Source organism: Euprymna scolopes, chromosome 15 (genome assembly GCF_053919585.1).
Source record: "Euprymna scolopes isolate OS-2025 chromosome 15, ASM5391958v1, whole genome shotgun sequence".
Lineage (NCBI taxonomy): Eukaryota > Metazoa > Mollusca > Cephalopoda > Sepiida > Sepiolidae > Euprymna > Euprymna scolopes.
Genome location: NC_136496.1, coordinates 100,209,858 through 100,221,935, shown reverse-complemented (window position 1 = coordinate 100,221,935; position 12,078 = coordinate 100,209,858). Strand labels below are relative to the sequence as shown.

Here is a 12,078-nt window from a genome sequence, read left to right as displayed (position 1 = left end):
GAGTTTGATGATACACCTGAAGAAGGTCAGAGGTTACAGCAACCGAAACGTGGAAAATAACATACAAAATTAGAACAGTAGTCTAAAAAATCCAAATAACTAATCCTCATTAAAAAAAAAAAAAAAATTCATAAACAAGTTCCTGTTACTCATCTTTAATCTAATTTTTAATACTTGCCAGTGCAAAACCTTTTCATATGGCGAAAAATCTTTTCCCTGCCAAGTTTTTCACATCTACATGATCAGTTTCACAGCTAGTACAAAGAGCTAAAATTTAATGAAGCAAAATCTATCTCCTTATTTTTAAGTTTTAATTGGGATAGGACCATCTTGTAGCATCCCAAGACCATTAAAGAATACAGGATTCATATTAAATGGTTCTTGTTTGAATATTTGAAATGAGGAATTATTTACATGGCTTCTCTTTGGGTTATTGTCCTTAACAACGCGACTTTTCAGTGAACATGTCTTGTGGACTTTCAGTTGTATGGTTCATTTATGTAGAGTAATATTTTTCTATATTAAAATATAATGCATGTTAATTATGTACATTGATGTTCCTTCTTTCAAAGCGTATAAATATAAAACGTCAATAAGGACAATAATCCTGAGAAAAGTGCAATAAAATTCTGGTTTAAATTAATTTAAACCAATTTGCTAATAAGAGAAAACCTTTTATGAAAGTTATTTTTTTTATGAGCCAAGTAGTTTCTATTAAACAGAAATAAAGCATTAAAAATAAAACTTACCTTTAATACTTTCCCAATTGGCACTGTCTTTAGGTCTTCAACAAAAATGACATTTTTCAAAGGCCAATTTTCTTCATCTTTCTTTTCCATTTCTTTAACCGGTGTGGGAGTTTTCTTGCGTTCTTAAATTTAAAAAAAATTACTTTGATAATTAAGTAAAAATAGTTCATTAAAAATAAGGAGTTAAATATGCAAAATTACAAAGAAGCTAAATAAATTATAAGTATTAGTGGGACCCATGGAAATTCCAGTTGTAATCATCTGTTGTATATTACTGTTATGTTTATAAATAATTCCATGATTTTTTTGTCTTTTGGACCATTTTCTTCACCAAGCCCACACTAACTGATTTGTATAGGTTTAATTTTAAAATAATATATTTAATGTGTCCCCAGAAAATATAGCTCCTCATAACATTATGTATCGATTTTCAATATTTACTTCAGTGCTTAATAAATGAATAAAAGCTAGGTAGTAACTTAGGAAAATATTTGGCAATTAAGCCCTGCAGAATGTTCCAGGTCTCATTTTTGTAGGAAATTATCAGGCTAGTGTGTGTATGTATATATATATATATATATACACACACACATACATACACACACAGAATACAATATAAAAATATATCTATGACAAGTTACAGAAATATTCAGGTTTCATTTCCACAGAAAATCAGGTTTAATAACTATTAACCTGATTTTTTTTTGAGGAGTGAAATATGAACCTGTGTGAAGTTGAAATTTATAAATTTTATAAAGAAAAACAAATTCAATAACAGCTTTATACACAAAAAAAAGAAAAAAAAAAAAGAAAAAAAAAAAAAAAAAAAGAATTATGGCATACTTAGCGAGACTGGACTGACGATTGAAGTACCACTGTGGTCACTGCAAGTGGAAGAAGCTGGTGACGGAGGTGGTGGCATATCTGGTTTACTATCAGAGCTCTTGTTTTCAACTTTGGTTTCAACTTTGGTATCATTTACTGAAGCTCTGATGATCTTAAATCGACAGGTATCACTCAAAGACCAAACAGAATCGATCAGCTGACCAACTTTAGGTACACCATCTATTGTAGTGAATCCTAAGGCACCAGGATGATACATTGGACTGTTACGAAAACAGACCTGAAAAGTAATGTAAAATGTTATTCAACTTTAAAATTGATTTACCTCTTAAAATGCAGGTTCTCATTATCCCATATGCAATTACTATTCCTCCAACCATATATGGTAAACATTTGACAAAAAGTGATTTTAGTTTATCCATAGCACAATTAAAATTCAAAATAGTTAAAATAAAAAATTTTTTTCAATATGCAAACTATCCATACCATTCATTCAGTGAAGCACAAATTTGTTGCATACTAGCAGTTCAGTATATAAACAGCATGTTGTGTCATAAAAGTATAAATATGACAAAATAAACCCAGGATTTAAGTAATGAATACCACTACAGTTATTGAACCAGTGAAAGTATTACTGCGGTTATCTGTACATTGGAAATGTAGTTTACCAAAAGTCTATAGAACAACTTTCAATACGATTGTCAATGCAGTTTATACAATGAAGTAATTTAGAAATAAACATGATACTGAAAAGAATTTTCCTTCAATATGCCTGACCACTTTTTCTATTCTTCATCTGCCTTGTAACCTTTTATGTGACAGGAAGTAAAACAAACTTATTATCATAAAGATTAGATGCATTAAAGTTACAAATACAGACGAGATCAGAAATGTATAATGTTGACAACTTGCCTATTTTTATCAGAGTGGGATCCTTACCAACATTAGTTATTAAATTACATAAATAGCAGAGAGAAAAAAATGTTTCTGCTTGCAAATTTTAATATAAAAAAAGAAAAAAAAAACATACATTTAGCAAGTAATGGAGTAAATTATGACTTGAGAGTTTAAGCACACACAAAATAAATTTTTTTAAAAAAGTGTAAATTTGGCAAACAGATCTGCTGGCCTTTGAAACGAATAGATTTTGACATAGCACTATTTGATATCATGAAAAAAATGTTTTGCCAAACATAAAAACAGAAGCTATTCAAATCAACTAGTTTCCAACTCTTTTTTTTTCTTCCTAGTGTAATGAAAAAAAAAAAATTTATATTTACTTTAAAATTCTTACACTAAATGTGATTTAAAAGTTTGCAAGCCTCCCGAATACTTTTTTCTATGCCTTTGCTAAAACATTTAGTTCTGGGATCGAGTTATGCTGGAAAAAAATCGTTTTAACTAGTCGCAATTTATAAATAACTGAAAAATCCCAACTGTTTTTTTAGTTATCTATGTTTTTCTCTTGCCCCTCTCATAATATTTAATCACTAATATTTTTTTTTATGTTTCTGAACATTTTTTCAGCATTGTCATCTAATTTTGGTATTTGTACATATCCAACATGTACATAAATTAAAATGGAGAAATAGTAAGTCACTACTTCTATATTAGAATACTCTAAAGAGAATTATTTTTAGCTATGCAAGACTATCTTAAGATATGCCACAATCCATGATTTTTTAAAATTAAATCAAAGTTGAATAAATAGTGGCTGTAACAAGAGTCAATGACACATCTAGTGTTTATGTTTATGTAAAAAGTTTATGAAATATACTTTGGGAGTTTAAAAAAAAAAGTATCAATATTTCTAATAAAATATATATCTGTTGCTTTTAAAATAGAGGAAAATGTTTTAAGTGTCTGAACAAAATACAATCCTACAATGGTAGAATGATGAGTGATGATAATACACTAGATTCTTAGAAAAACTCACCATAGACCCAGATGCAACTTCACTGCTAACATTGCTGTCTTTGTTCTTTTTTTTCTTCGATTTGTTTTTTTCCAGCAATTTCTTCCTTTGTCCAAATGGCATCACACCCCTAATAGATTAAAAACAAAACAAAGGATATTAAAAGCCACATAAGAAATTCATTATCATTTGAAGGGGTTAAATATAAAATGTGATAAACACCATTTTCCAAATTGTGAAACAGTCACTACAAAAGGGATAATGCACTAAATCAGAAACAACTACCTCTATTGTAACAGGTATTACTCACACAAGTGGTCGTACAGGCTGTCAAGTGGTAGGATCAGAGAAGGAAAAAGAACAAACTAAATTTTGTAAATAGGTTCTTCATATACATGTGACAGTAACTTGAATATGAAGAGAATAGTGGCTATTAGGACAAATTGATAGAGAGCATAGACGCTGAGAGTTAGTGTTGTGAATTGCCGTTTAAATTAAAAGGGAAGGGGTTAGTATGAATTGTGACGTTGGCAAGAATGAGTTTTGACAGTTTTATTTTTTTTTTTTCATTTACTTTTATATAAAACCGATTCTTTACCATCTTCAGTGAATAGAGAATAAGGGACTGTCCCACTGAAGACTTACACGTTTCATTAGCATATAATTGCCACAATTGAAAGCCTCAATTTGTGTAGGTCTGGGCTAATCTTGGAATCTACACAATATGCAAAACATATATTCCAATTCAGCATTACCCATCAATCAGATATGGATTTTTTTTTTCTTTTTTGAAATATTACAGTAAAGTTTCTGAATAAACGTCTTCGCAACTTTACAATTATGTAAAAGTAACGTTAATATAAAGAGACAATTTTTATAGGCTTTCAAAAATTATGGTAAATTAAGACAAATATTTAACAGGTTTTATTAATTTTTCATGTTGATACCATTTTCAATATAATATATATGCTAAATATATTGTAATATTAATAGAGAAATTAAAATGCAAAAATAATGTATCAATTATTATTTAACATGAAAATTGTTACAATTTCTTAATAATTCAATATTTTTTAATTCATATAGAATTATAATTCTTTGCTATTTGACCTATTGGTTATAGTCAGCTAACATACTTCCTAACTTCCGGCATAGTGCTACTGGAAGCGGTGACAAGGCAAATCAATTCTTTCACTTATTTCTCTTCGGTATTTCTATTGTGAAGAAATTTATTATAAAACATAAGAAAAGGACATTATTGAAAAATATACAATAAAAATTAAAATCATACAGATAAAAACAATACAATTAGTCTTTATTTGCACTTTGTGTTTTTATTCTATTTGAAATTTTATAAGAAATATGCTTATGAAAGTATAAAATAAAATAATTGAAATAAAAATCACACAAAATAAGCAAAAAAGGAAAGCAATTCTACAACTCACCACCAGTAAAGAGCTCCACTCTCTAATCGTGCACATGTGTAGAGAGAGCAGGTGTGTAAAGAGACTATTTTGTCCGTTTGAAATTCGGGGAATGTTTGTGCCATGTGTTCTAACTTGGCAGCTACAATATTGAGGCTATCATCCACCCAAGTAGCCACTTTCCCAGATTCCAGAAAGACTGAGGCTCTTACTGAACAGGCTGAAAGTCCAACAATCTTCTCACCAGTCAGTCCCAGTGCTGAGGCTTTTGGATGATGATTAGAGGAATTCTGGGGAGAACAGAAAAAAAGTTCATATCACAAATCATAGAATCCACATGAGCAAGTTTTGATAGTCTAATCATTATATTAATATTACTTCTCATGCATCTCTGTACATGGTTTATGGTAGTTACATTATTTTTTAAACTATTATTTGAATAACACAAAAAAAAAAAAAAAATCCACCAGAATGCCTTTTAGTTCCACACATCAGCCATTTAAATTTAATTAGTGTGTGTGTGTGTATATATATATATATATATATATATATATATATATATATAAAATTCACTTTGTGACCGTTTGAATTTTAAAAGCATACAGAAGCATTTAAACTTCAAATAGAATTAAAAAAAAAAAATCTAACTTTAAATTTCTTAAAATCCTTGTATAAAAAAAAAAAAAAAAATGAAAGTTTAGGAAGTTATATACATACAATTTTATAAATACATTATGAAAAATTTTCACCTTAAGTTAGCTATAGTTTCATGAGAATATTTTAATAATTTCATGATCAAGTGATATGATTGAATTCAACTCTTGAAAATATTATTCGAAAAAGTAAACAGGCTTTTCAGGCAAAAACTGGGAAGATTCAGTTAGTTATATAAGCCTAAAAATTGTTTTAGCACCACCCCCGCACATATTTTCACACTATACCAGAATACAATTAGTTTAACAAAGCAACATTACTTTGTATGAACTATTTTAGTTTCTAAATATTTTCAAACAAAAGCATGCCATTTTTTGGTAAGAAAAAGAACTCACCTCCAAACTGCGATAAGGTTCTGTATCTGACCACTTCCAGCCATAGAGTTGACCATTTGTACTGACAGCTACAAGTTCAGAATGCATAGCTGCTATGTGAGAAAATCGGGGGAAACTACCATCCTGAATTGAAAGAACATTTGCAATGAGAAAACACAAGATAAAAGTTGGGAAGAATGATCCAGAAAAAAGAAAAAAAAAATTTAACCAACTTAGAACCAACTGAAAGCAAGACTACAGTTAAAAATTGTTTTTTTTTTTTTTTTTCTGGCAGTTCACTTCTTGTAATCAGAAATGTACCTACAAAAGCATTTGACATAATTGTGTGCAGTAATGTTTAACATGAATGATCACACTTTTTTTTTTTTATATTTAATTGCTCAAATAAAAAGACATAAAATATTCACATTTATCTATTTTATATTTCAGAAAAATAAAAGGATAAATTTTTCTTTTTTAATGGTGAGATGCTAGACTAAATAGTATGGTTTTTGTAATGTATTATATATCAGAAATGAAATAAAATATTTGTCTCTATAAATGAAAATAAACTAAAATAGCAGAAGTGTCGTGTCAGTTTTTACTATATTATAAAATTTGTCTTTGCACCAAATCACTAGACCATCAAAGACGAACATTTTATTTTAAAAAATTACAAAATAAAATTTACTTGCAAAACAAATAAATTCTGAAGAAACTATATCAATTAAAATAACAAATATACCAGCTTTAATAAGCGTTTTAATATCATTAATTTAGTCACAATGAAAGGAGAAGAGTGTTTGGATTAACGGAAGAACAGTTAAGATAGTTGTTAAAAGATCAGGGAAAACACAAGTGATAATGGATTTGAGAGAAAAGATAAATAAAATTCTAGCCAGAAATAGGTTAGTTTTAGAAACCAATTTTAAAAACCCTCCAACATATGCGAGCTGGTAAAACAAATGTTAAACCAAATATGAAATAAAAAAGAGTGACAAGTAAAACGCAACTGAAGAAAATATTTAACAGCTATAATGGTGGCAAATAACCTATACATTAGCTGGGATCAAAAGTAATGAAAACAGTTTTCCAGCTAAAAAATATTGAATTTCAATTCTTTCAAAGCTAATTTGACTAAAAAAAAAAAAAAAAAAAACTTAATTGTAACATTAATATTGTACCAGAGAATCCCTGTGAGAATTCCAAAGTGTTTTCTAAATCTGTATAAATTACTGTTGAGATTTCTTTTGAAATACTATTAAGAAAAAAAATCAAATTATGTAACAATAACTTTCAGCTTAATAAATATAAATTAATAAATTAAATATACCAATTTTGTATAAATGAATCTTTCATTTATTTTTAAAATTGTAGCAACTTGATCCTTTTTAAAATAAATATTTTGTCATCTTAGCATAAATAATTATCAGCTAAATATTCTCCAAAATAAAACGACTGATACTTAAAACAAGATATTCAACACCACCACTAATTATACTTATTAAAGACTAGAAAATTATACCTTTTCAGTCCAAAACTGTAAATCTTCACCAAAAACCAATGGGCTTGGAGGTGGACTTGTTGCAGTTGTTTTCTTATTCTCACCAATTGAAGGGTCACTTTTGTTGTCAAGGGCTTTCATACTTTCTTCTCGCAAAGAGGTCTCCATCAAGCGTCTACGATCTCGAATTCGGAAGATAGATTCACGATCTCTGTCACGATCAATATCACGTTCTCGCTCACCAGCTAAAGAGAGAAATCAACATTTAAATGCCAATAATTGCTATTAGAAGATAGTGGGATGAAAAGCAGAATTAAAACACGCCATTAAGAGTTGTAACTTAGTAAATTTCATGGCTGCATATCCAAATACATTAAGCTGCATTTTCGTTGATACTTGTGTTTGCCTAAATAATTCCTCACTATATTCATAGTCATTTTGTATATTCTTCTTTATCCATATCTCTTATGCACAAGAACAGTTAAAGATTAAATTTTTAGTTGTTTCTTTATATTGATATACATGCATATAAAATAAGAAAACTTAATATATTTACCAGTAAAAAATATTAGTGTAAGCCAATAATTACAGAAAAGTAGAATTTTAATAAAAAATAAAATTATTTTACTATTCATAGTGAACAAACACTGAAGAACAAAACCGTGAGGCATCCTCATATTAAAAGAGATAATTTATGACACGAATGTCCTTTGTGGACTATAATCAGTAAATTTGTTTATTTTTTTTATTAAAATTCTACTTACAATTTTCCGTAATTTTTGGTATACACTAATATTTTTCACTGATAAGCAAGCATACTCATAAATCTTCCTATTTTATTTTGAACAGTCATATTTTGCATATATATCAATATAAATAAGCACCAACTTTTTCTCCCCCAGTTTTTTTTTTTTTATCCAATGTTGAAAATAACATTGTGGAAATTAAAACAAGAATCATGAATGGAAAATGACTTGATTCTATTTGATAAAGAAATGCGGCTCAAAGTAAACTGATATCCGTGTAATTTTATTGAAATTGTGCATTGATAAAGCTCTTTAAAAACATACATATTGTGTATGTGTATATATATCACACACACACTTTTACCCTTATACTAGTAAGGGCACTATGCAAAATATGCATAAGAAACAGAAATAAAAGTCATGTCAACCCATAGATAGTCCCTCTCACTAACAGTTCAATACATTCACAATTTTGGAACTTTCTTTTATAGCACCATATAGATAATCATCCAATACCCAGATTTATTAAATGGTGTACAAGCTTTGCCGGTTTCAGAATGCACTGGCTTTATATAACTTTATAATCATCAACAATACAAATACAAGCTCTAAAAATAAAATCTAAGATACCCAGACACTTCACATAGAGCTATCAAGACAATTCTGTGAACAAATCAGGTACTAAATAAAACTCAAAGATAATTAAATCTTGCTCACCAAGCCGAGAACGAGCTCCTGATCCTCTATTTCGCAATGATGAATATCCAAACATATCTTCGTTGAACATGACATCAGCATCTATGACCACACTTGGGTGATCAGCACCAGCATCTAACAGCGAAATCAGATCATCTGAAACAGATGAACGCACTTGGAAGCAGACAAATGGAAATTTAGTAATATTCATAATGAGAAAAGCAAGCAGATACAATTATTAAAAAAATGTTTATATTATTAAAAGGGGTATTAAAAGGCACACAGTACAAAAAGGATAAATTAAAAAAGCAAGCATCTACAAGATGAATAAAAAGGTTTAAAAATAAAATATCATGCCAATGGATTTTGGTTACAAGACTTTAGCAACAATTTATTAAATTTAGCTTTAATAATTATTACAAGCAGTAAGCACATTAGATATTAGCAGTAATATACAACAACTCCATCTCTATATGTTTGATCTAATGGTTTTTCGGGGGGGGGGGGTAAAAGTTTCAGGTATAAGCACATACTTTTTAAATGTTTACTTTTAAAAACAGACAAATGAATGCCTTAAATAGAGCATTCCGTTTGCTACGCAATTTTAACGAAACGATTCTAGTACTGGTATTTCAGAATATTATAAAAATCTTGATTGCTGTATAGATTAAACACCAAATTCTCAGATTTAAATTATTGTCTGTAAATCTTTGTTTAATGTTACAGGGGTTCTGTTTTCTACATAAAATTGGCTGACCTCAGCAGAAAATTCCAAGGATGTTTGAAAACTGGTATATTTTGTCTAAAGATCCAAATATTTGGTGCTGAATCTTTCTTTAAAAACAATCGTGGGTGGGGGTGGGGCTCCTGTACACCTCTGCAGATTTGTTCTTTATAATTTTGCAAATAAAGTGTCCCGATTTGTGTCGCTACAACGATTGATCCAAACTTTAAAATTTTGTTTCAGAAGCTAAAGATTCCTAGGAATTCAAATGAAGCCAGCCATGGCACACAAATCATATTTCATTAGGGAAAATGAAATTGAATTTAAAAACACACATATATATATATAGCATATTTTGCCATGATGAAAAATATTTGGAGTTTAAAAACATTTTTAATTAAAATTCAAAGCAATCTGTGTTCACATAATCACTTCTCATATAAATTCATATTATATATTATATTTATTTTAATTCCCATCAAACACCGATATGGGTATATTGACTTTTTGTATAAATATGGATTCTAGAGGATTTGAGAACTTAACATTTTTCATTATGGAAATGATTGCTTTGGAATTTGATCTTATGAAAACTAATAGCACCTTTATAAAGTTTAAAAGGTATTGCTTTGTATTAATACTACATTTGAAAATGTTAGTATGTCACAAAGTCAAATAAAAAGTTAGTAATAATTATCGCAAAAAATAGTTAAAATTTCAAAAATATTTGGAAAAAAAATTTTTTTTAATACTAATAAATCATTCGGTAAACCTTACACTTGCATTTATACAAAAATCTAAAAATTGTATTACAGTAAATTAAAAACCAATCTAATTGTTCTTAAAAAGACTTTAAATGCTTTTTCTGAAAGTTATTTTTCAATGCAATATTCGTTTTGTTCAGTTTAATTTGTAAAATGCAATTCAATAATAAAAAATGCTTACAAGTGAAAGAATAACAAATAGAGTTCATTTTTTTTAATTTATACAAAAATAAAAAATTGTTTCAAATTTTCAGATTACAGATGAAGATAAAATACTCTTTAAGACCAGAATATAATAAACAAAGATAAAAACCAAAATGAGGGAGGAGGAGGCCTCCACCACCCAAAAATATCTTGGGAATATTGTATAAAACTTGTCATTTCTTGAATGCTCCATACAATGGGCATAAGCTTTAGACAAAGGTTTTTTTTTGTGTTTAATGTTAAAAACATTACATTTAAAATATTAAATTAATTTTCAAACTTCTTAAAAGTATTTTAAATAATTTCTTTCCAAGTGAATTAGAAAATCTAGTTTGTTCTTATTTACTTTTTATTTAATTATTAGTAAAGAATTTTTTTTAAAATGAGGGTCAAAGGTTTGGAAAATGAAAACCTGTCCAGATTAAAACAAGACAAATTGACAGTCATTAGAGAAATAAAATGCAAAGAAGCAAACCACTTTTTTCTTCTTTTATTAAACCAAGGAAGAGAAGCAAAGCAACCGCATAGCAAAAGTACAAATTTTATTCAGTTGATATTGTTTTTAAATTGATTTAATCTTTTCACTAACACTTAACAAAAACTTGAACATCATTTCAAGACATTGCAAACCATTTAAAGTATTGTTTATCATATAAAGCCAAAGTTTTCCTAGCATCAAACGACACCACTGCAACACCCAAAATTGTTTTTTTTTTTTTTTTAAATAAAGCCAAATAAAATGAAAATGCAATGCAAAAACGGTCAGCAAATTTACCTGGCATATAAGAATCCTGACTGTCCTCATCATTATCCTCTCCTTCATCATCTCGGCTCAAAAGATTATTCACAGCAAGATTAACATCTAAATTCTGTTGGGGACAGAAGCAAAACATTGTTTTACTTGTAAAAGTTTGATTCACAACATGAACAATATAAAATCTATAATTTTAAATGTAAATCTTATTTGTTTAAAGAAAATACCAACCGTAGATATTAAAAGGAAACTTATTTTTGATGAACAAAATAAAAATATTATGCATTATTTACATATTGATCTCAGTTCTTGTCTAAAATTCTATCTATATTAGAGAATAAAAAAGCTGTATTATGTATCCATGATGAAACAAAAAAAAAAATCATATTACAAAAGTTAAGTAAATTGATCAAGTAGTTTAATTTTTATAAAGAAAATCATTTTTAAGTGATTAATGGGAATTTGTAGGCATTAAAACATAAATCTTGCAAGTTAGAATTATCGAGTTCTCATTTTTTTTAGATTTTCAAAACGGCTCACAAGACATCTACTCTTGTTATTCAAAATTTGATTTTATATTTAAAGATAAAACTACTTCATCAATTTGTTTTTTGCAATATGATATTTTTGTTTCGTCATAGGTACATACATCATACAGAATTTGTTTAACACAGGCGAATTCTGGACAAGAACCTTTGTCATGTTTTGGTCATATTTTCAAGCAATC

The 12,078-nt window shown here is 28.2% G+C and overlaps 1 protein-coding gene across 8 annotated transcripts in view; it reads right to left on the bottom strand.

Annotated features, from left to right (window-relative positions):
- Positions 1 to 12,078, bottom strand: part of LOC145294035 (E3 ubiquitin-protein ligase UBR5-like) — a 177,599-nt gene that overhangs the window by 123,642 nt on the left and 41,879 nt on the right. For 4 of the 8 annotated variants that reach the window (XM_080141018.1, XM_080141022.1, XM_080141023.1 and 1 more), the window contains exons 7-14: positions 11,373 to 11,466; positions 8,927 to 9,061; positions 7,485 to 7,708; positions 5,981 to 6,103; positions 4,953 to 5,221; positions 3,529 to 3,637; positions 1,593 to 1,872; positions 750 to 871 (exon numbers count right to left, since the gene is read on the bottom strand). In XM_080141018.1, the coding sequence (XP_079997144.1) occupies positions 750 to 871; positions 1,593 to 1,872; positions 3,529 to 3,637; positions 4,953 to 5,221; positions 5,981 to 6,103; positions 7,485 to 7,708; positions 8,927 to 9,061; positions 11,373 to 11,466 (1,356 nt within the window). Of the gene's footprint in view, positions 1 to 749; positions 872 to 1,592; positions 1,873 to 3,528; positions 3,638 to 4,952; positions 5,222 to 5,980; positions 6,104 to 7,484; positions 7,709 to 8,926; positions 9,080 to 11,372; positions 11,467 to 12,078 lie in introns of all 8 variants that reach the window. The other 4 variants (XM_080141016.1, XM_080141019.1, XM_080141017.1 and 1 more) reach the window with 1 other exon arrangement.